The sequence below is a fragment of the Physeter macrocephalus genome, chromosome 8, assembly GCF_002837175.3.
Source record: "Physeter macrocephalus isolate SW-GA chromosome 8, ASM283717v5, whole genome shotgun sequence".
NCBI classification, from domain to species: domain Eukaryota; kingdom Metazoa; phylum Chordata; class Mammalia; order Artiodactyla; family Physeteridae; genus Physeter; species Physeter macrocephalus.
Window position 1 is genome coordinate 141,627,342 of NC_041221.1, and position 24,969 is coordinate 141,652,310.

At 35.4% G+C, this 24,969-nt stretch overlaps 1 protein-coding gene across 4 annotated transcripts in view; it reads left to right on the forward strand.

Annotated features, from left to right (window-relative positions):
* The window catches only part of RBM27 (RNA binding motif protein 27), a 65,117-nt gene that overhangs the window by 17,543 nt on the left and 22,605 nt on the right, over nt 1-24,969 (forward strand). The window contains exons 4-12 of one of the 4 annotated variants that reach the window (XM_007115289.4): nt 3,770-3,861; nt 4,534-4,727; nt 5,696-5,959; nt 7,445-7,732; nt 9,840-9,974; nt 19,078-19,242; nt 21,156-21,305; nt 24,196-24,340; nt 24,786-24,939. In XM_007115289.4, the coding sequence (XP_007115351.1) occupies nt 3,770-3,861; nt 4,534-4,727; nt 5,696-5,959; nt 7,445-7,732; nt 9,840-9,974; nt 19,078-19,242; nt 21,156-21,305; nt 24,196-24,340; nt 24,786-24,939 (1,587 nt within the window). The remainder of the gene's footprint in view (nt 1-3,769; nt 3,862-4,533; nt 4,728-5,695; nt 5,960-7,444; nt 7,733-9,839; nt 9,975-19,077; nt 19,243-21,155; nt 21,306-24,195; nt 24,341-24,785; nt 24,940-24,969) is intronic. The other 3 variants (XM_007115290.4, XM_024121026.3, XM_007115291.4) reach the window with 3 other exon arrangements.

The following is a 24,969-nucleotide window of genomic DNA, read 5'->3' on the forward strand; positions in this document are numbered from 1 at the left end:
GCCGCTCCGCGGCATGTGGGATCCTCCCAGACCGGGGCGCGAACCCGGTTCCCCTGCATCGGCAGGCGGACGCGCAACCACTGAGCCACCAGGGAAGCCCCTAGAAAAACTTTTAAAATTAGCATGTCTGGTCATAATCTGATTGTATAAAGAAATTTACTTTTCATATTCTTAGAATACTAGGCTCAAAGTAGGTAAGAGGTTTTGGAGTATGAAGTCTTTACATATACTTCATATTAGTTCAAGAAAAATATGACCGTTTAGTGCCATGTAACTCATTTCAGAGTAAAAGTTTTAAATAATTGTGGAAAAACATATCCTTACCGCAGGAAGTTCTGGAAATTTTATTTAAAATAGAAAAGAATACAGATTATTTTTGTTTAACTTATAGAAAAAGTTTTTATTATGAAAATGCTTGAAAGAAGGCAAGATATAATGAGTCCCCATGAAGCCCTCATTTCATCTTCAATAATTATAGATCCATGGGCAGTCTTTTTCTGTACCTTCAACCACTTTCCATCCTCTTAAATTATTTTTAAACAAATTCCTGACATCATATTATTTCATCTGTAAATACTTAGCAGGTATCTCTAAAAGGTTATATTTTTAAAGCCCCTAAGTATTCTTTCTTTTTTTTAAAAAAATTAATTTATTTTTATTTTATTTCTTTTTGGCTGGGTTGGGTCTTTGTTGCTGCGCGCGGGCTTTCTCTAGTTGTGTCGAGTCGGGGCTACTCTTCGTAGCAGTGCACAGGCTTTTCATTGCAGTGGCTTCTCTTGTTGTGGAGCATGGGCTCTAGTCATGCAAGCTTCAGTAGTTGTGGCACGCAGGCTCAGTAGTTGTGGCATGTGGGCTCAGTAGTTGTGGCTCTTGGACTCTAGAGTGCAGGCTCAGTAGTTGTGCATGAGCCCTTAGTTACTCCACGGCATGTGGGATCTTCCTGATCCAGGGCTTGAATCCGTGTCCCCTACATTGACAGGTGGATTCTTAACCACTGCTCCACCAGGGAAGCCCAAGTATTCTTATCATGTATAAAAATAACAGTAACTCTTTAATATCATCAGATACTTAGTGTTTAAATTTCTATTTGTTCATAAATGTCCATTTTTTCCCCATTTGTTTGAATCAAGATCTAAATCAAGTTCGTTGAACTGCCTGTTTTGTTTTGTTTTTTAATTCCCTCTTCCTCATTCTCTCTCACTTCCCTCTCCCCAGGGTTACTACTACTCTTATTTCGAATACCATGTACTCCTGTATTTTTCATTTTATGTTACAAGAATCACATAGACTTTTTTTTTTAATCTGTACAAATCAAGCATTTTATTTAGTTATATAGCAAGGGAGCACTCCTTTATTCTCCACTTAAATACCATGCTTGAGATTTAAAATCATGTTTGGTAGTGTACTGCAGGATGCTAAATAAGACTTCACCCATATTGCTTTGGATTTCTTGATATCTTTCTATGTTTTCCATCACCCATTAGAACGATTAGCTTCCGTAACCTAAACTTGACACTTCCTGGATGTAGAAGGCATACGGTCCTTTGTCTAGCTTCCTTGTTAGCTCATTATTTTATGAGATTCATCCATATTGTGCATGCCCTTTGACTTTTTTTAAACAGCTTATTGAGGTGTAATTCACCAACTTTACAAGTCACCTATTTAAAATTTACAAATGTGATGATTTTTATTGTATTCAGAGTTGTGCATCCGTCTCCACAATCCATTTTAGAACATTTTCATCCTCCAAAAAAGAAACCCCATACTCATTGTCATCACCTTCCAAGTGCTTCCCTCCCTAGCCCCCACCCCAGGCAATCACTAATCTATTTTCAGTCTCTATGGATTTGCTTATTCTGGACATTTCATATAAATGGAATTATACAGTATGTAGTCTTTTGTAACTGGCTTCTTCCACTTAGCATAATGCTTTCAAGGTTCCTCCAGGTCGTAGCACGTTATCAGTACTTCTCTTTTTTTTCATAGATGAATACGACCCCATTTTATGAATATATCACATTTTCTTTATCTAGTCATCAGTTGATGGATATTTGGATTAATAGGCAAATGGTTAATACTTTTTGCCTATCATAAATAATGCTGCTGTGAACGTTCATGCACAGGTTTTTGTTTCGTTTTATGTTTTTATTTCTCTTGGCTCCTTTAACTTTTTAAGAATAGTTTTTCCTATTAGAAAAACTAATTAGAAAGTAGTTTAGAAAATTAGTTTCCAGGACTTCCCTTGTGGCGCAGTGGTTAGGAACCCGCCTGCCAATGCAGGGGACACAGGTTCGATCCCTGGTCTGGGAAGATCCCACATGCTGTGGAGCAGCTAAGCCCATGAGCTCCCGCACGCCACAACTAGAGAAAGCCTGCGTGCAGCAACAAAGACCCAACGCAGCCAAAAATTTAAAAATTAAAAAAAAAACAAACGAAAACTAGTTTCCTAAAATTAGAAAAATTCAGAGTGAATTAATACATGTCCATCAAAAAAACCTTAGAAAATACAGAACAGGGCTTCCCTGGTGGCGCAGTGGTTGAGAGTCCGCCTGCCGATGCAGGGGACACGGGTTCGTGCCCCGGTCTGGGAAGATCCCACATGCCGCGGAGCAGCTGGGCCCGTGAGCCATGGCCGCTGAGCCTGCGTGTCCGGAGCCTGCGCTCCGCAACGGGAGAGGCCACAACAGTGAGAGGCCCGCGTAACGCAAAATAAATAAATAAATAAAATACAGAACAGCAAAAAGAAGGAAAAAGCTCTCCAAGTTGATGTCTTTTAAGTCTCTTTATATCTTTAAATTTCCCCTTCATACTTAGCTATATATCTACCTCTCTTCTTCCTTTCTTCACCCTCTTTTTTTCCTTAAATTTTGTTTTGTTGAAGAAACTCAGTCATTTGTCTTACGGAGTTTTGACTCTGGGTTTAGCTGATTGCATCCTCTGTATTTCCTGTAAATTGGTAGAAAGAATGAGTTTTAAATATAGTCTAATAATTGTAGAGTGTTTTTGTCAGCACCATGTGGTTGCCATATTGTGGCTGCCATTTTATGTTGCCTGAGTTTTTTACTGAATTGTTATCTTCTGTTCCATTCATTCACTTGCTTATTTGTGTATTTTTAAGTGAGCTTCTCCATTAGATGGGTATTTGTTTACCTCTTCCAAATGTCTTTATTTCATTTCTCTCTGGTAAAGGCCATATATTTGTTTTGAGATTAACTTCTGTTTAAAAACTATAATAGAATCACTAGTTCTCTATTTCTGGTCAATCTTGACTGTTAAGTTTTAAAAGAAGCCTTAACATTTCCAGTAATTCCAATACCATTTTTCCGTAATTCACATGAAATACTTAGTTTTATAGCAGTGGTTAACTTAACCATTTGTTCTCAAAACCTTTTCTGTGAAATAAATCTGAAGTTCTCCTCAAATGAATTAATGTGTGAATATATTTTGTAATTAGGAAAACATACATCATTTTACTATATGATACTTAGAAATAGAGATTTGCTATTTTTACTGTTTCGGTTTAAAGAATGAGTTGCTGTTTTCCTCCTATTCTCTACCTTAAGTTAGCATTTAAAAATTAACATATTGCTGTTAAAGTAATTTCAGCATCTTTTTTACTTCTTCCTGTTGACCAGCTTTTGGGGATGTGATTTGACTTCAGTATTTCAGTGTATTTGTGCCCTCTCGTGTGCCAGAAAGATTATCAGGTGGATGTGTTTTATAATTCATAGAAGGACTCTTCTTGTTTCTAATGAATATTTTCATGTAGGTATTTCAGGAGCCAGCAGAGGAAGAACGAGATGGCAGAAAAAAGAAATACCCTAGTCCCCAGAAGACTCGTTCGGAATCTAGTGAACGAAGGTTTGTGTTTATTTTTAATTAGAAAGACATTGATAGCTCACTTTTCAGTTACCTTTGAAGGGCATTAAAGGGATTTTTAACATATGCTCTACTCCTCTCTCTACGCTGATTAAAGAAAGAAAATGTTTTTCCTTCCATTCCCTCTGTTTTTTGTCTTTGTCATACTTTCTCTTCCTTTTATAAACAGTCTTCATTATGTGCTTTCCCCAAGAGCTCAGGGGTGGGAGCAGTCTCCTTAGAGAATATTAATGAAATGTTCCATTTTCTTAGGGGTGCTCGGTATTAAAATCATCTGTAGCATTTTCTATTACAAGTAGTGCAGTTTATATGTTGAATCATCAGCCTACCATCAGAAAATTTGTCTTTGTTTAGGAAAACTTTGTTTTGAGCCTTTTGTCTTTTCTAGTTTTAAATATGTTTTTCCTCTGACCCCTCCCCATACTTTGGATTCACCTTTTTTTTTCATTTCTCCCCACCCAAGTGTACTTGAAGGGAATGTTTTTTTCTTTTTATATAATGGATTAGAGGAATTATATGGTGGTTTTATGGCTTTCTGGAAAAGTATAGAAGCTATGAATTTTGGTGAATCAAGGAGGATATTTCATACGACTGATTTGTTTTCAGAGTTGGTTTCTATAGCATACATATGGCTTTCATATCTGTGTATTATAGGACACGTGAGAAAAAAAGAGACGATGGCAAGTGGAGAGACTATGACCGGTACTATGAGCGGACTGAATTGTACCGTGAGAAGTATGACTGGAGAAGAGGCAGGAGTAAGAGCCGGAGTAAGAGCCGAGGTCTGAGTCGAAGTCGGAGTCGAAGCCGGGGGCGCAGCAAAGACCGGGATCCCAATAGGAATGTTGGTGAGTCCACGAGCCTTCCCCAAAAACTCCGTAGTTGCTTATCTTCCTATATCACAAGGGTGCCAGAGTGTCCCTTAAAAGTGAATGTACCTTTAATATGTCTGAACAATGTAAAATCTGGAATTGTCTCAAAAAACTTGATTTTTGTTACAAAGACAAGGCTCTATTCTCAGGTTGGTGTCAAAGGAGTTTGACTAAAAAGAAGCTATCAAGGGCTTCCCTGGTGGCGCAGTGGTTGAGAGTCCGTCTGCCGATGCAGGGGACACGGATTTGTGCCCCGGTCCGGGAGGATCCCACATGCCGCAGAGCGGCTGGGCCCGTGAGCCATGGCCGCTGAGCCTGTGCGTCCGGAGCCTGTGCTCCGCAACGGAAGAGGCCACAACAGTGACAGGCCCACATACCGCAAAAAAAAAAAAAAAAAAAAAAATAGCTATCCATAAGTGTATCATAGTACGTGAGTAGACTTAAGTCATGTTGTATAATTGAAACAAATGTCCTTTAGTCAACAAAGCTGTTACTGGCGGAAGAGGGTTGCCTGCTCCCCTACCCCCAACCCCGACTGAAAATAATTGATTTGCTTTAAGGTTGCTTAGAGTATTTAAAATTAAAAAGAAAGAAATTTAAGTAGATTAATGGGATCCCAAGCACTGATCTCCCAGGATAGCAGTTTGGAAGTCAATTCTTGGATAGCATTCTTATTAAATATCAGTAGAGAAGCAGGTCTTTCTTCATTTTGTATTGATGTTGATGTTATAAAAGATGATTTTATACACGTTACTGGTCAAGATATGTCACACTGTTGATGTTCCTAGTTTTAGGATATATTAATAATGAGAGCACTTTGAAATATGGACAGTTCAGTAAGTTTACTTCAGTATTCTCATCTTTCTTTTTCTGTGAGAAAATAAACGTTTAAGAACATAGATGTCTGATCTTATTTGTTTCTTGTTTTTATTTTGTCTCTGAAGCAGAACATAGGGAAAGATCAAAGTTTAAGAGTGAGAGGAATGACTTGGAGAGTTCCTATGTGTCTGTGTCTGCACCACCTCCCAACTCTTCTGAGCAGTATTCCTCTGGGGCACAGTCTATTCCCAGCACTGTTACTGTGATCGCACCTGCGCACCACTCTGAAAACACAACGGAGAGTTGGTCTAATTACTATAATAATCATAGCTCTTCCAATTCTTTTGGTCGAAACCCTCCACCAAAGAGGCGATGCAGAGATTATGATGGTAAAAGTTCTCTTCTATATTGTACCCAAAAGTACTAGTAAAGCAGATGTTGCTAGTAATGCATACCTTTTCATTACAGTCTGGATTTTATTAAAAGGGATGAATGAGGAGGAGAATCTCTTGGCATATGCTTCTTGTTGGGTGTAATAGTTAGGCTCTTGTTAACAGAATGTTTAAATTTTACCCTTTAGTTTGTTTTTTGTTGTTCTTGTTATTTCAGACACTATAAGTATACCACAAACTTTGGTAGACACTAGGAATTGTAATTTTTTTGTGTGGTGTTTGTCCCTGGGAATTTATTAATAAGCATGTATAACCTACTTACAGTTTTAAACTGCTAACTTTCCACTTGAATGAATGGATCAGGCTGTGTGTGTGCGTGCATTTATTTTAATTTTTTATTATGGAAATATTAAAATATTTACAGAAGTTGACAAAATAATATAATTAACCCTAGTGTATCCATGATCTCACGTCAACTCATGGGTAGTCTTGTTTTTGTGTATACTTCCACAACTTCTCCCTGACCTGTATAATTTGAAGCAAATGACAGACATCATAACATTTTTTCTCTAAATATAGAATGTATAAATTTTTACGTTTTATTTATTTTTAAGTAGGGAATAGAATCACATGATTCAAGCATTAAATCACTCTCACCCTGGTCTTTCAGCCACAAAGATCTCTTTCCCAAGGACAGTTTAATGCTGTCAATTTCTTGTTTCTTTCCAGTCTTTGCATGTGTACATAAACAAAAACATATATTTCCCCCACTTTCTTTTTTACATAAATGCTAGTATCCTGTATACTATTCATACTTCATTCACACTATGCATAATATTTTTTTCACTTAGCAATATTTCCTGGAAGTCATCCTGTGTTAATATATAAAGAGCTTCCTCAGTATTTTTTACAGTTCTTAGTATTCTATATGTACAAAAATGTGTTTAAACCTGTTTCTTTTTGATGGCACTTTTGAGGTGTTTCAAATATTTTGCTGTTACAAACAATGCTGCAGTGAATAACCTGGTACATAATGCTCAGTTGAATACTTCAAAGTTTCAGTTCCTAGATACAGCAAGAATGGTTGCTTTAGAATAATAGCATGAAAGTAGATAGTTGAAAGTAGATCATCTAATTCAAGTTCCTTATCCCTCCCCACCTTTGTTAAATTGTTATTTAAAATATCTGAATTTTTATTATGAAAACTCAGTAGCAAATGGGTTAATCTAATAGTGGTTGGTAACCTGTTTTTGATCCAGTTATTTGCTATCTCAACAAAGTGTGGTCTCACAGTATAGAAAGTAGAGAGTACACCTGCCCCTACCTCAGGGATATGCGATGGTTAACAGAGTAACACTAAGAAGGCTTTAGACTCCTTGGAGAAAAAAACACTTCATAAATCAGATTGGTGGGTGTTTCAGGGACTTGTTTGTTTTCTGAACTCTGAGTAGATCATATAAGATTTATCTTTTATTCTTACAGAAAGAGGATTTTGTGTACTTGGTGACCTTTGTCAGTTTGATCATGGAAATGATCCCCTGGTTGTTGATGAAGTTGCTCTGCCAAGCATGATTCCTTTCCCTCCGCCTCCTCCTGGGCTTCCTCCTCCACCACCTCCTGGAATGTTAATGCCTCCGATGCCAGGCCCAGGCCCAGGCCCAGGTCCAGGTCCTGGCCCAGGCCCAGGCCCAGGTCCTGGCCACAGTATGAGACTCCCTGTTCCTCAAGGACATGGCCAGCCTCCGCCTTCTGTTGTGCTTCCCATACCAAGTAAGTATATGTTGAATATTTCTTTAGTGGAGAATTATATTTAGAAGAATCCATCCTTTTTACCTAACTTGATACTGGATTTTAAGTTTTTGAAAAATTATTAATAGAATTTGGAATATATTCCCATAATTAAGATGTTTTTCTTTTTTTTCTATCCAGTGTTACATTGCATTATTTGTAGTACCTCCAAGTGTAAATTTTATCAATAGTGGCCTAATCTGTATTGACCTGGAGTCAGAATCTTGCTAATTGATAGCATCTTAAGAAAGCCAGTGTTTTGAAGAGGTCAGAAAAAAAAAGAATATGCCAGTAGTTTAGCGAAATTTCCATCTTTAAAGAAAATCTCTGTGAGAATATTGAAATAATCTTTAAAACATTTTATTATGGAAATTTTCTTTTTTTTCTTCCAGTTTCATTGATATATAATTGATGTACAGTACTGTATAAGTTTAAGGTATTCAGCATAATGATTTGACTTGTATACATCATGAAGTGATTATCACAATAAGTTTAGTGACCATCCATCATCTCTTATAGGTACAAAATTAAAGAAATAGAAAAACAATTATTTTTCTTATGGGGAGAACTCTTAGGATTTACTCTATTAACAACTTTCATATATAACATACGGCATCATTAATTATATTTATCATGTTGTACATTACATCTCTAGTACTTACTTATCTTAAAATTGGAAGTTTGTGTCTTTTGACTGCCTTCATCGCATTCCTTCTCCCCTCTATGGAAATTTTTGAATATACACAGATGTAGAATAATAATATACCATGTACCATCATCCAACTTCAGTGGTTATCAATATTCAGCTGTTTTTGTCTCATTTATTCCTCCCCTTCCCCCCCACACAATTTTTTTGCTTATTTTTTTTTTGCTGAAGTAAATTTCAGATGTCATAGCATTTCACCAGTATGTACTTCAGTATGAATCTCTTCAATGATAAGGACTTCAAAAAAAAAAAGATCAATATGCTGTTACCACATCCACCAAAATTAAGAGTAAGAAATGTTTTAAAATGATCATTTAAAAAAACAACAGTTGCTGGTTTAGCAGAAACAGAAATAAGACTAAATTTTTTAAATGTAACTGAAAAAATTCTGGGCAGTCAGTTTACATGTGTACAAAGACATAAAATATCTACCCAAAGACATATAATGTTTTAAGAGTTGGCAAATTATTTTAAAAAATGGTTGCCATTCAATTTATTTAAGTTATACTTTTTCAATTTTGGGTTTTTTTTTTTAATCTTAATTTTTAAAATTATTGCAGACTCACGAGAAGTTGCAAAAATAGTTTAACATGATTCCATGTACCCATCACATAGCTTTCCTGCAGTAATATTCTTTATAGAACACATTTCATTAAAGTTGATAAAGATTCGGAGACATTTAATGCATAGATTCGGTCAATAGCAATATGGTTATTTTAACAGTGTTTGTTAGTACTTAATATTGTCACATGAATGGTATAATTATGAAGCTCAAGGTGAGATTTTATTTCCCAGATTAAAAGGCATCTTTGATTTATAGGAATTCTCACAATAAAAGATCTTAACTTCATTTTGGGAATATATCTGTTTAAAAGTTAAATCTAAGAATGTCATTTCCCCACAACATTTTGCTATGAAAACTTTCAAGGAAACAAATACCATCTAGGTTCTACAATTAACATTTTACTATATTTGTATTATCACATGTGATCTCTCCATTTTTAGTTTTGATGCATTTCACAGTACGTTGTAACATCGGTACACTTAAACATGTTTATCATTAACTTGAGAGTTCTGTAGAACTCTATCACCCCAGAAAGTTTGTTCAGGTCCCTTGGTAGCCATTTTGTACTCCCCCTCCAAATGCAACCAGTTCTGCCATTTTTCCACCCTAGATTAGTTTTGTCTGTTACAGAACTAAAATGTCATTTAAATTAATTATGTACCCAGTGCTTAAGCCTGCACATATCAAATTCCTTAATTCTGTTCTAAGCCAAAGTAGGTATTTTAAGTGTGAATATCCAAATTAATACTTGGTGTAGTGAGTATTTTTATTAGCTAGGAAACATTAATGCTCTACCTTTCACTTTTGGTTGTCTGTAGGACCACCTATAACACAGTCAAGCTTGATAAACAACCGTGACCAGCCTGGGACAAGTGCAGTGCCCAATCTTGCACCAGTGGGAGCAAGACTACCTCCTCCTTTACCCCAGAACCTCCTTTATACAGTGTCAGAACGTAAGTATATGTTTGATTTAAAATTGCTAGGGTATAAAAAGCCAAGTTTTCTCAGAACAGTCTTACACTTAAAAAAAATACAATTAATTTCTATTTTTATGGACTGTGCTATATAAAAATTTTATTTGTGTTTACAGGGCAGTTTACTGTGTGGTTATGATATATAACTATTTTAATTTTGTGTGATAATGGGAGAGAAGGGCAAGGCCTTCTGTATTGGAGAAGTCTACTCTGCTGTAGAGTAGCAACATTCCTCCACTAAAGGAATTTTATTTTGAAGCTTCTGTTCAAAAATTGTTCCTCTGATTGAATTTCCAAAACATAAGGCTTATCTCCTAAGAGTATACAAAAGGTCCGATAAAATATACCTAATTATTTAACTTGTAATGTTGAAGTGAAGATAGCATCATTTAAACTGTAATATTTAGTGGTTAGGTTGTTTTGTAACATTTATGTTTAACTGTAATAATATGTTTTTCTTGGATCCTAATTCTCTTTTATTTCTTAAGTGTTTTTTTTGTTGTTGGTGTTGGTTTTAGTAGACTAAGCCTTAAAAAGAATTTTCTTCAAAAACATAAAAATAAGGTAGTTGGTTGTTTAAAATGTCAGACCGTGAGATTTTCTTTACAGAGTTAGGTAACTTTATAGATAAATTCATCTTTTTTTGTAACTGTGTTTATCATAACCATTTCTTCATCTCTGTCATGACCTGGAGAGGCAACTTAGAAAAGTAATTAAGCCCAGGTTCAAATTCTGCTTCCATCATTTATGTCATTGTGACCTTAGGCAAGTTATTTAACCTCTTTGTATCATAATTTCCTCTTTTGTAGAATAGAAATAATAATAACATTACCTCATTAAGGTTGTTTTGGGGAAGAAATGGATTAATACCTATGAAGCATCTAGAATAGTATCTGACACCTAACAAGTTACACGTAAGGAATAGTTATTATAATTTTGTAGTTATCATTGTCTCCATAAATTTCAGCCTCTCTGAAATCAAACCTGTTATCTTCCCTTGAGTCTCTACTACCTCCACAATGCCTGTCTTCCTTTGTTAATGGAAATAACACCCACCGTATCACCTAGAATTGAAACCCTGACATGACTGACTCATTGCTTTGCTTTTTTATATATAGTTAATCGAAAAATTCTTCCTCTTTTTCTTTGAAGCATCCCTTTCTCTCTATTCCTGCTGTGGCTTCTGCCCTCATCCATGCTTGAATCACTTCACATTTTGGATTATTGCTACAATCTTCTTGACTCCATTACATTTCACCCCATCTTCCCCCGATGTCACACCACATAATGCTGCTAAGCTAGTTTGCCTAAGAAAACCAGTCATGACAGTTCCTTATGAGAACTCTTCAGTGGCCATTATTTCCTCCTAAACCATAGATGAACCCCTTTCTATGGCTTCTCTTTCTATAATCTATTCCTCACTTCTTGGTAGTCTGTTTTCACTATTCCCCCATGTGTATTTTCTGTGGTCGGGCCAATTATAACCGTCTGTGCCCCTGTCATGACTCAACTTTGTTTTCCTGTCTTCGTTCTTAGTAATGTACTCTCTCTCCTGTTTTTGTAAGACCCAGATCTTCTAAGTATCTGGGGAACATTATTGCTCTGTTCTGAACTCCTACAGTACCAAAAAGCATTTATTACGTAATGACATATAATTGTACGTAGGCCTACTATTTGATTTCTTTTCATTTATGTAAATCTTATATTCAGCTGTTCTTCTTCAGAACAGAAAGCACATCTGATAGTTAAGTAATTGTCCATACTGTTTCACTTTTATTATCTCACCGTCTTCTAATTACTATAGTGTCTTGTTGCAGTGCTTATTTGTTTTACTGCTTCTCTCATTTTTTTAATTATGGGAAATTTCAGACATATATAAAAATAAAGAAGGTAGTATAATAAACTGCCACATTCCCATCACCCAGCTTCAACATGTTTGATGTTGATCAATCTTGTTTCATCTATTCCCCCCTGAATCAGCTCTTAACATTACTTCTTAATGCCTTTTGTTTATCTGAGAGTCTTTTGCAGATGACACATTTTCATATTGTTAAATTTAACATTGTGACTCACAATAAAAATTCCATTTTGTTTTTAATTTCTAAAAAATCTGGCAATTACCATTTATTTTAATATTGTTAAATTTAACATTGTGACTCACTCTATAAAAGTTGCTTTTTTTTTTCCCCCAGCATGAGATTTTTATTTTCTATTTCAGATAAGTTATGGGGAAATGTATATCAAATTTTGTGCCCCGAAGTCCAGCTTTTTTTTTTCTTTTTTAATTTTTATTGGAGTATAGTTGATTTACAGTGTTGTGTTAGTTCAGGTGTACAGCAAAGTGAATCAGTTATACATATATATATATCTACTCTCTTTTAGATTCTTTTCCCATATAGGTCATTACAGAGTATTGGGTAGAGTTCCCTGTGCTATACAGTAGGTCCTTATTAGTCATCTGTTTTATATATAGTACTGTGTATATGTCAATTCCAATCTCCCACTTCATCCCTCCCCACCCCTCACCCCTTTCCCCGCTGGTAACCACAGGTTTGTTTTCTACATCTGTGAGTCTGTTTCTGTTTTGTAAATACATTCATTTGTACCATTTTTTTAGATTCCACATATAAGTGATATATGATATTTGTCTTTTTCATCTGACTTCACTCAGTATGACAAAAATTCCATTTTGATTTTAATGAAAAAATATCTGGCAGTTACCATTTATTTCAATGACTTAGCCTAATATTCATTAATTCAGCAAATATTTATTGAGTGCCTGCTATGTGCCAGGCATTGTGGTACATCCTAGGGAGCCAAGATGAACAAAATGTCTGACTTCATGTTTGAAGATGATTTTTCTGTTATTTTTTAAAGCCAGACTATTTTTGGTATATCAGTAAAGTCCTTTTAGAACTGAAGTTTCAAGTTTCTATTTTTCAGAGGCTGATAACATTTCTAAGAAAATTTTGGGGACCAATACAGTTAGCAGCTTCTTATTTTGCTGTGTTAAGGACTGCATATGAAGACATCTAATATTTTGATTTTAAAAATACATTTTTATACCAAATATACATTTTTATGTATACATTTTTATACCAAAGGACTGTCAGAATAAACGACAGTCCTTTTAAATTTGGCTTTATGAAATATCACATTTTTTTCCCATTTTTGTTTCAGACCAATAAAGGGCAATAGCTTCCTATTGGCATTTGTGAATAAGTGCTTTAGTAGATAGTCTTATATGCTGTGTCATTGTTTATAAAGAGATTTAGTTGGTGGGCAACTGAACATTTTGAAACTTATAGAATATTCAGTATTGGGAAGTTTAAAACTCTACTATGCAAACTGCTTTCTTCCTTCTTAAAAGTTAAAATGTGATTCCAAAATTTAGAGAGAAATTTGAAAACCTAGGAGATAGTTCCTGATAATCTAAACATAAAAAAATTTTTTTGGTGAGTGTAGTTTGTTATTTATAAATTTTTTGTATCTTTCTATTCAGTTGATTTTAAAACAGCTTTTTTTAAAAAATCACCTTTGAGACAGGTAAGTTGAATTCTTCAAATTGTTCAGGTTTACTTTTTAAGCTCTATAGTTTATAATTTCAAGAAAATTAGAACTTGCTTCAGTTCAAATGAAGTAAAAAAGCTATACGTATATTTGCAATGTAATAGAGAACTTAAGCTATCCTTAAAGTTTTACAAGTTGGGAAAGTTTAAGTTACAGATTTTTTTGGTTATTGAAACTATCGTTAAAATTCACAGCATAGAAAATGTGTGTAAGTGAAGAACAGCATATCAAATGGTATTTAGTTGTGAAAATTATGTCAATAGGGACCCAAATAAACATAGAAAAATGAAATCTGGATTTTTGGAGGTAAGAATAGGAGTCTACTCAATGCTAGGTACTGGGAATATACAGATGAATAAGATGATTTTTCTCCTAAGAAGCTAAAAATCTAATAGTGGGAAAGAAATATGTTAAAAATTACAAAACCACAAAAATCAATCACAGTGTATTTTGCTGTTAAAAGTAAATGAACAGAGTGCCTCAGAAATACAGGTAACAAAGGAACTAATTCTACCCAAAATAAAACCTTCAATTAGTCTGTAATTATCACTCATTTTTGAAGAGGTCAATTGAATGTTAAAAGAAGAAAAAGAATTACCCAACTGGAAAACTGGGTTGGATACATGGGGCTCCTGGTAATGCTATTTAAAACTTAATGTCAGAAATGGTTATAATTTAGAAAAAGCTCTGAAATTTGGTTTTTGTGGAGTTAAGATGTCCCAAATACTCTGAAAAGGACTTAAATAATGAAACGTATTTGGAATTGTATGGAAAAACACCTATTAAAGTCAACTATTTCCTTTGAAGTACTTAAACATTTTACCCAAATTTGAAGTCACCAATTCAGTGTATAGTTTTGGGGTCTTGGGTTTTGTGGGTCCCCCCCCACCCCCTGCACAGCACAGGACCATTTTAAAGTATACTCCCTTTTCTGCCTTAAATTTGACCTGTTTATTCTGCTTCTTTGAAGAAGTAGTAGTATAAATATTTTGTAACTGCTAAGCTCGTTGTACTGGGTATGTGAAAGAATAATAGTAAAATATAACATCCTAGATTTTAGAGACTGATTCTTAGGTTGAAGGCAGTTGTCAATCTTCAAGTGAATTTACATAAAATACTTTTATCTTTCAGGAAATACATTTCCTGTTATTAACTATGTAAAATTATTAAAATATTATATTCTTAAACGGGAGATTCCTCATTTAATTCTGTGGAATACATAACATTTTTCTGTGCACAATCGTTGATTTTGATGTCTAGAAAAGTCATTCTCCAGTAGAGTCATCGTATATTGTCTAGAGTTTCTCTTCCCTTGTGTGTTACTTGGATTTGTGTTGCATTAGTTGTCATATTGCCCATTTCAAATAATGTCTAATGAATATCAAATAAAGGTAATTATCCAAAGAAATACATAATTGTCATTGGGATACTTCTAGTAAATAAACTTTCATCCCTTCTTTAAGTATTGAATCCTACTATGTGCCAGGCACCGTTTAGGCCCTGACCTTTAGAAAGTGTGCCAGGGACCTTGTATTCTAATAGAGAAGACACATGATAAACATGGCCAATAATTGGAAGGTATAGCTTTTTTATTTTTCCTGATTGAGCTTTTAGTTTAAAACTCAGGGGGACGTCCCTGGTGGTGCAGTGGTTAAGAATCACCTTCAGTGCTGGGCACACGGGTTCGATCCCTGGTCCAGGAAGATCCCACATGCCACGGAGCAGCTAAGCCCGTGTGCCACAACTACTGAGCCCGCGTGCCACAACTACTGAAACCTGCACGCCTAGAGTCTGTGCTCTGTAACAAGAGAAGCCACCGCAATGAGAAGCCCGTGCACTGCAACGAAGAGTAGCCCCCGCTCGCTGCAGCTAGAGAAAGCCCGCGAGCAAAATGAAGACCCAACACAGCCAAAAATAAATAAATTTATTATTTTAAAAAACAGGATTTTTTTTTCTTGTGAATACTCTTAAAGACAAAATCAGGAAAATTACAGAGTAGCTAAAATTTTAGTTTGAATAGACTGTCTTCAACTGACTAGAGTTAACATTAATGTGAAAATGTTGCTGTCGGGCATGTAAGATATATGAATGACTCAAGATAGGAGTATGAACTTAGGATGTGTGCAGTTGGAATTATTTAGTCACTCTACACTGATCAAAACTAAATTGAATGAATCTGTGAAGTATACTTAATATCTTGTAATAACTTATAATGGAAAAGAATCTAAAAAAGAATATATATATACATACATATATATGTTTAACTGAATCACTTTGCTGTACATCTGAAATTAGCACAACATTGTAAATCAAATATATCTCAATAAAAATTTTTAAAAAACTAAATTGAATGAAGCTAAATTGTGACTGGCTTATCTTCACCATTATTGTAACCAATTTGATTTTTTAAAAAATTTTATTATGGAAAATTTCAAATACACGAGGAGAGCAAATAGTGTCGTTAATTGTCATTACTCATTTAGTGGCTTCAACATGTATCAACATACGGTTAATCTTGCTTTATCTGTAACTCACTCCTGACTTGATTATTTTAGAACAAGTCCCAAACATAACATTTAATCTGTAAAATCTTCATTATATATCTCTAAAAGATAAGGGATAAGCACACATGCACACAATTACTATACTTTATCACAATCCCAAGATATTTATAACAGGTATTATTATCAAATATCCAACCAGTGTTCATTTTTCCCAGTTGTATCATAGATGTTCCTTTATAGCTGGTTCATTTGAAGCTGGATCCAAATAAGGTTACATATTACATTTAGTTAATATGTTTTTAAGTCTTTATTTTTAATTTTTTTTTTAAGTCTTTAAATCTATAACAATTTCTCCTACCTCTTTTTTTTCTCCTTGACATTTATTTGTTGAAGGAACAGATCATTTGTCCTGAAGAATTTTTCCACAATCTGGACTTGGCACGTTGCATCCCCTGGTGTTATTTAACACATTCCTCTATCCTCTGTATTTCCTGTAAATTAGAGGTTTAGATCTAGAGACTTAATTAGGGTCACATTTGCTTTTTTTTTTCCCCCCTTATTTTGCATGAATATTTTATTGATTGGGGTTTTGTACTTCCTACTGCAGTATATCATCATGTACATAATACCAAGTTGTCTCCTTTCTGTGTTACAAATATTGATCACTGTGTACAGGTGTTTTCATCCTGATGCATCCGTTTAAAAAGTTGCACGTGGTTATTTGTGATCCCTGCCTAGATCTCTTGTTTCATTTGGGGTTATAAAAGTGTGATACTTTAATTCTATGATTTCTTCTACATTTATTGGTTGGCATTCTACAAAGTAAAACTTGGGAGTTAACCACTTCTTTAACCTGAAATTCACTTTTTACAGGACAGACAGAATAAATGCTTGTGTCCTTTCATTTATCACTTTTCAGAAAATGAGTTTGTTTCCTAGTATCTTCCAAAGGGACTGCTGTATTTTTTTTAAGTATCATTATGAACTCATGGATTTCTAATGTTTGGTATGTTTCACCCCATTATGGCCCTTTTTGATGTTCAAATTGTCTAGTTTGTTGTTTTTTTCTTTTTGTGGTACGTGGGCCTCTCACTGTTGTGGCCTCTCCCGTTGACGAGCACAGGCTCCGGACGCGCAGGCTCAGCGTCCATGACTCACGGGCCCAGCCGCTCCGCGGCACGTGGGATCTTCCCGGACCGGGACACAAACCCACGTCCCCTGCATCGGCAGGTGGACTCTCAACCACTGCGCCGCCAGGGAAGCCCCAAATTGTCTAGTTTTTGACCATGGGGAGCCTCTTCATGTTGTTTCTGCAGATTGCTTTGTTTTGTTTTTGACATGTTAGTGTTTGGTAGCCATCTTGCTTTTGGAGGGACAGGGTGTACTAAGGTGTACCAGGCTCATCTTAGAAGTTTTCTAACCAGTCCTAGAATCAGCCTTTTATCTGAGGAACTGTTGCTTTTTGAAATAGTATTTAGAGACCTGAATAGATGTTGTTAAAGAAAATCAGGCCTCATTTGAATAAACAGCCATCTTTCTGAAGTGTCTGAATGCGTGTTCTTTGTCACTCGTTTTAAAAAGACATTGTACAAAGTAGCCTTTTAGTTTCTAATTTACTTTGAGACAGTTATTAATTAAATACACATGGTACATTGAGTGCTGTATCATAAATTTAAACTAGTCATATGGACTGAGATTGTACTTCCCATTTTTCTCTTTAGCTCACTATTGCATTCTGCAAGGAATTCTCTGCAGTAGGTCATGCTTAAAACTATTTTCAGATCATTGAGGATATGTTAAATTGTTTTTGCAATGTAATGATTGATCCTTTTTTCAGTTTTGAAAGGATTGGTGCTAAGCCCCCAGTTATGTGGTCTGCTTATACAGTATGATGTGTCACCTCCTCTGCTCCATATATAGGAAGAGAAGGGTAGTAAAGTTTAGCACATCTATTTCTTCTCTACATTTACTGTGAAATCAAGTGGTGCTTTGTGACTTGTCTTATCAAGGTGTATTAAAAATCTTCTGGATTGTTCACTTTATAAGGACATTTCATCAGGTGTAAAAAAATTCTAAATTCACTTTGTTTTGTGTCACATAGTGAATATCTGTCTGACTTTAGATATAAAATATGGAGTAAATCTTAAAAATAGGTCTCATACGAGGTAGTCAGTGAAAAAGATACTATTAAATAACCAACCAAAGGGGGGTTTTGCTCCTTGATACCTTGTCTTTTTTAATCTTGTTCTACAAAATTTGGCTTCATTGTTTCTGATATTTCTTGCAGCTATAAATATAGATTCTAAATGTGCTTTCTTTCCAAAAGTGGTCCTTAATATCTGAGGTAATTTCATGTGTACAGTGGCTAGTCTGTTCACCTGGGATTTTTTCCTTTTTTTCTTTCTCTGTGTTTGTTATCCACCTGCTCGTAGGATAACAAATTTTCACTGTCTTGTTTAATTTTTTCTTTTGAATATTTCTCTGAGGGTATGCTTGTGGTGTTTATTTTTCTTTTTAAGTTCCTTTATTATTTTTCTTTTTTCTGTTCTCAGATGTGGGAGTATAGTTTGTGCATACCTGAAATTATATGAGTTTGGGAGGAGTGTTTTTATTTTTTTTAAATGGGTATGACAACGTTCATAGCCACATGTCTCATTGGATACAAAACTCTACGTGAATAATAGCTCAAGATTCTGTTGTCTAATAACTTGATATGGTTGATTGTTCAGTTTTGGGTAAATCAGCACGTAACTATTCCATTTAAGATTATAAAAAATGGACGTTTTGCAGTCACACTATCTAATTCTTACTCTTTGTACCTCAATGCATCCTAACCAGTTGCATGTCTATTTCTTGAGTTAGAAAGAATCTTAGTAACATCTTTCTTGAGTACAGTTCCCATTGGTATACTTTCTCTGTTCTTGGCTCAAGTCTCAGGAAGTAGATCATTGCTTACGAGAAGCTTGTGACTCTCAATCCCAGCTGCCCTCCTATTCTTTCCTCTGTAGGACAGCCCATGTACTCTCGTGAACATGGTGCTGCTGCATCTGAGCGACTTCAGTTGGGGACACCGCCTCCTCTGTTGGCAGCTCGTTTGGTGCCACCTCGAAACCTCATGGGATCCTCCATTGGGTACCATACCTCAGTCTCCAGCCCCACCCCTCTGGTCCCAGGTAAGCTTTGCTACAGATGGCCATCCACCTCTGATCTTTTGTACCATAAACTGGCCAACCTAAGAGGTGCTCTGGTATCCTGATCTGCTCTCACAGATTCCCATTAAAACTCCTAGGTAGTTTTATTTTCTATTTCTCTGCTTTTTGGTTTGTCCCTAGTGGCTCCTAGATGATTAGGTCTCCTGTGTGTCTGTCATCTCTGGTGTCCTTTGTATTTACTTTCCGTGCCTCTGTAACTAAGGTCATGCTAGTTCCTTGAACTAGTTTCTAATCCGATAGATAGGAAGAGAGTATCTACTTGAATGGTTTCTAATCAGTTACATGTTACAAGAAAACTAGGTTAATTTTTCTTTAAAACAAAACAAAAACTGGTTTCTTCCTGATCATGGATGAAAATGTCTTTTTCCTGTCTGTCCCTTGTTGTATGGAATGGCTGTGTATAATGTGATTTCTTGAAACCTCTTCCCTCCTATTGACATGTACATTTTAAAGATCTATGGAGTATTTTGAGGGTGTCTCATGAGGTTTTTAACATTTCTCACTTTTCATTTAGATCTCAGTTCATCATGATTAAAGGACTTTCAAGTTTCTTAGGGTTCTGTGTATTCCCAGGAATTATCAGATCGAGGCTATTTGATTATGTAACTTCTTTAAAACTTTCTGCAGCCTTAATATAGATTTTTCTGTCAACAGTACCAAGTGGTAACTGAAAACTTTTAAATCATAATTTGCTGATCTTATACTCTGAATTATAGAACTAATTGGCTAGTAATAAAGATCTGAATGTACCTTATCTTGTAGCTGAAACCTAATACGAGCAACAAAGGAGTTTTTCCACTAAGAAAAAAAGATGCAAGGATTTATATTGATAAATCACAACCGTGAGAATCAGCATCTTCACTCTATCTTAACCTTCTTTCATTTTATGTAGGATGAAAAGGATATTTTGGAGATAAACACATTCAGAAATTTTTTTAAACCCTAACAAGATATTTATTTAGCATAAGAATTTTAAAAATTAAATTTTTAGGGACTTCCCTGGCAGTCCAGCGGTTAAGACTCCGTGCTTCCAGGGGGCGTGAGTTCCATCCCTGGTTGGGGAACTAGGATCCCGCATGCCACGCACAATGTGGCCAAAAAAAAAAAAAAAAAAAAAATTAAATTTTTAGTTGTAGAGAAAACACAGAACATGATAAAAGTGGCACTGATGAAGCAGGTGGTAGTAAAATAATAATTACATTTATAAATATAAAATGTATCTTATTTAGCTGTTTGAAATAAAACATTTGAGATATGTTTTACATATGAAATTGGCTCTTTTCTCTCCAGTTTAAAGTACACATAACCAGGCACTTCCTTGGTGGTCCAGTGGTTAAGACTCTGTGCTTCCAATGCAGGGGGCGTGGGTTTGATCCCTGGTTGGGGAACCAGGATCCCACATATTGTGCAGTGCGGCCAAAAAAAAAAAAAAGAAAGAAAAGCAGATAACCAAATTAATAGATTGGTTTTTTTCCCCCAATTAAAAGAATACCGAGAATTTAGGTGAGACGTGATAACAGAGGAAACTCAGCCAGTCATTTGTATATGGCGTTCATGTATGTGAAAATTTCTCTTAAAAATGTGCGTTTAAGTTTGCATTAGGTGATTAATATAGAGGACAAAAATGACTAGGTAAACGAATCCAGAAATATATCAGTAATTCAGAATGGATTTGCGTGTCTGTGTTTTGTGACTGCAACATTTTTGTTTCTTTGACTTCCAATAGGTTTATCTATATACTATAATTCAAAGAGAGAAATATATATGGGTTGATATATTTGTTGAAGAAAATTCATTTTTGTGGTTATTTTATAATAGGAAATTATTTAACTACTGTTATTTGTTACATGTTTTGTTGTTTTGTTTTCCCTCAGATACCTATGAACCAGATGGTTATAATCCAGAAGCTCCTAGTATTACCAGTTCTGGTAGATCTCAGTATAGGCAGTTTTTTTCAAGAACACAGACACAGCGCCCAAACCTGATTGGCCTAACCTCTGGAGATATGGATGCAAATCCAAGAGGTAAGAATGCATTTAACTTTTTCTCATGCTAAATGTCATTTGGGCATAGCATTTCTGACCTCACTAAGGTCTAAAAATACTTTCAACAGTCTCTCTTTAAAGGGTGCTGTGTAATGATCTCAAATAAATGTTTTTGAATATCTCCAAATTTTACTTTAAAGCTATAAATAAAATAAAAATAAATATATTCTGCTTATATTTATTTTTAAATAAAAATAATACTAGTGTTAATTAATTGCTCTTTTTGTAGGACTTTAGGCACTATGCTAGATGTTAGATATAGAAAGACGACATGATCCCTCACCCTCAAAGAACTAATCATTTAATGGCCTACTTTGTGTTTTAAGAGCTGTGCTTCACACTAATAACATTGAGAATTTTAAACACTATGATAAAATTATCCTTTGACCATTTTTATTATTTGTGATCATAACCATATGTTAGGACCTTTATAAAGCATAGCCACAAATCTTAAAAGATTAAATGCAAGCATTGCCTTTAATATGGGTTGATACCATCCTTTCACCTCTGCTCAAAAAAAAGTTTGGTTAAAGAGTTTGATGAGATTCCAGTTTCTTACTTATTATTATAGTTAGATTTCCCGTATTTAATTTCAATTTGAATGACTGGCCATGTGCCATCCTGAGGATATTTTCCTGATTTAATTATATGGTGGACATTTTCCTGTTCTTACCTTCTTTCTTATCCTGATTTTATTAACTCTTCTTTACTGCCATTAATGACATTATTGCCATTACCAGTTAACAGTTTTGTGTCAAGATTAAACCAAATTCTTTTAAATATATTATCTCTAATATTCCTTACCAACAACTTAAATGAGGTACTATTTTTATTCTTTTTTCTGTTTTTTTTCTTTTGGATGAAGCCTCAATTCATAGCAAATACAGTAGACAGACAAACATGTTAAACCTCACCTTGGGGTTATAATCAGAAAATCTAGACCATGAAAACATATATAGGACAAAAAACTCAGTTTCTTCAACAGATGATTTGCAAGGGTTGGGGGGTGGGGGGGGAACAAAGTGAAAGAGGGAATTCCTTGGCAATCCAGTGGTCAGGATTCCGTGCTTCTGCTGTCGGGGGCCGGGTTTGATCGCTGGTTGGGGAACTAAGATCTCACATGCCATGTGGCAGGGCCTTGGCCTGAGCTGTTTCTGCGGACTTATTTCAGTGATGAATCATTATGGTATCCTACAGATGCTGATCCTTTTCTACATCTTGGTCCCACTCCAAATCATGCCCTTGAGAAGTCATCTTTCTCATGTAGTATTTTAAGCCTTTTTTCTTTTCTTAAATACTTTTCGGGCCAGATTCCCAGTATAAATCAGCCTTCCATCTTCTGATTTTTCAAGTTGTGTATGTAAACATCAAACACATCTTTCCCAACAAACAGGTATTGGACCGCGCCGCGCACTTGTCGCCGCCTGCAGGTCCGCGGGCCGCACTGGCAGCCACTATTCTCTTTTTTATAGATAGACACTGAGGCGAAGAGAGGTTAAAGAACTCGCCCATTATTAATTCTTTTCTGTTCTATTCTATTCTATACATCAGCAGTCTCCAGCCTTTTTGGCACCAGAGACAGTTTTCTTGGAAGACAATTCTTCCACAGACGGACAGCGCAGCGGCGGGTGGTGGGGATAGTTCCGGTGGTAACGCGAGCGATGGGGAAGCTCGCTAGCCCACCGCTCACCTCCTGCTGTGTGGACCGCTACTGGTCTTTGGCCCGGGGATTGGGGACCCCTGCTATACATGACAGAACTAGCATTTGAACCAAGGTTTATCTAATTGCAAAGAATATACTCTTACCTTCTGTGCTGTAATGCATATAGTGTTACCAAATTACCTGAAATTAGTGGGAAGATCATATTTTCAGCCCCACAGTCATTATTTGCTGCTGATTTTACTTTTGGTGGAGTTGCTAAAGTTATGGAGAATACTCAGAATATAACATGTGCAGTTTTGCGTTGGTATTTGCTTTTTTGTTCAATACACCTCTTTCCACTGACAGGTAACCTATCGTAAGGTCAGTGTCTTATAGTATTTTAGTCTTAACTGTTGTGAATGGAATGTGTTAATTTATAACATTGGCTTTGAATTTTCCTTTCAATGTTTAGGTTTGAATAATTTTAAACCTACAAAAAAATCAAAAGTGCAATAAACACCTGAATACTTTCACTTAGATTCACCAGTTGTTAACATTTTGTCAGCTTTGGGCATGAATGCTCACTTGTGTGCACTCTTCTCTCTGCCTTCCTCCTCTTCCTCCCCCTCCCTTCACATTGTTTTCTTGAATCACTTGAAAGTAAATTTTGGAGATTGTGACACTTTAAGATTCTTTAGTTTACATCTGAGAATAAGACACAGTGCTATATATGCGCAATATCATTGCCACACATAAAAGAAAATCATAATTCCATAGTAATATCCTATCCATGTGAACTTCTTGTTGAATCCTATAAGGAGACAAATATTTCACTCCATTTGTGGCCTAATAAGTTTGATCACTTGCCATAATTCTTAGAACTCTCCATTGTAAAGTAAATAATTTGTGGAGTGGTACTTTGACGTCAGATAAATATCTTATTCTCCAACACCCTTTCACTGATTTTTTTTTCCTTCCATTTATGATCCTTGCCTGAATCAGTCATTACATCAGAGTTGGCTAGGACTTTTTAAACGCGCATATTGTATTTTTGAAAAAGGAGGCAATTGATAATTTATTTTTGCTGTTAAACGTTTCTGAAAAGGAAATGGTAGTAGTTAGGTGCTATTCACAGTGATTTTTAGCTTTTGGACTAAATAATTTTAATCATTTGAAATTCCCCAAATACAACGCATGGTCAGTAATGTTAATTTGCTTTTTCTACAGCTGCTAACATTGTCATCCAGACTGAACCACCAGTTCCTGTTTCAATTAATAGCAACATAACCAGAGTAGTTCTTGAACCAGATAGCCGGAAAAGAGCTATGAGTGGTTTGGAAGGGCCACTGGCAAAGAAACCTTGGCTGGGAAAGTAAGATAATTTGCTAATTAGTAACATCTAATTGATGTTTCTGGTTTTTTTGTTTGCAGTAGTAAATATGTAAAATTAAAGAGTTGTCATTAATCATTAATTTTCAATCTATGTGCCTCAAAGCTAAGGTTCCCAGAGGCATCATTAGTATGTCTTAAATATTGAAGAGTTAACAGAATATTGATAATAGATATTAGTAATTTGTACTAATTTCTAGGCCTAACCCAGTATTAGAATTATTGAGACATCAGTCTTCTTTCTTTCTCTCTACCTGTTTGGTTCCCATATAATAAGGATAATGTGAAAATTACCTAGTCATTTCTGAAGAATGTTAAGTGCTTACAAAGGATACTTGAATAAATATAAACTTACATTCTTTGCTGATTATCTCTTGCCTAGGCATAATGTAGGAGAATTAACCAAGATCCGTTAATATTCCTTTCAGGCAAGGGAATAACAATCAGAGTAAACCAGGATTCTTGAGAAAGAATCAGTATACAAACACCAAATTAGAAGTCAAGAAAATCCCTCAGGAATTGAACAACATTACCAAGCTCAATGAACACTTCAGCAAATTTGGAACTATTGTTAATATCCAGGTAGGTGTGGCTATGTTGGTGACAAAATCC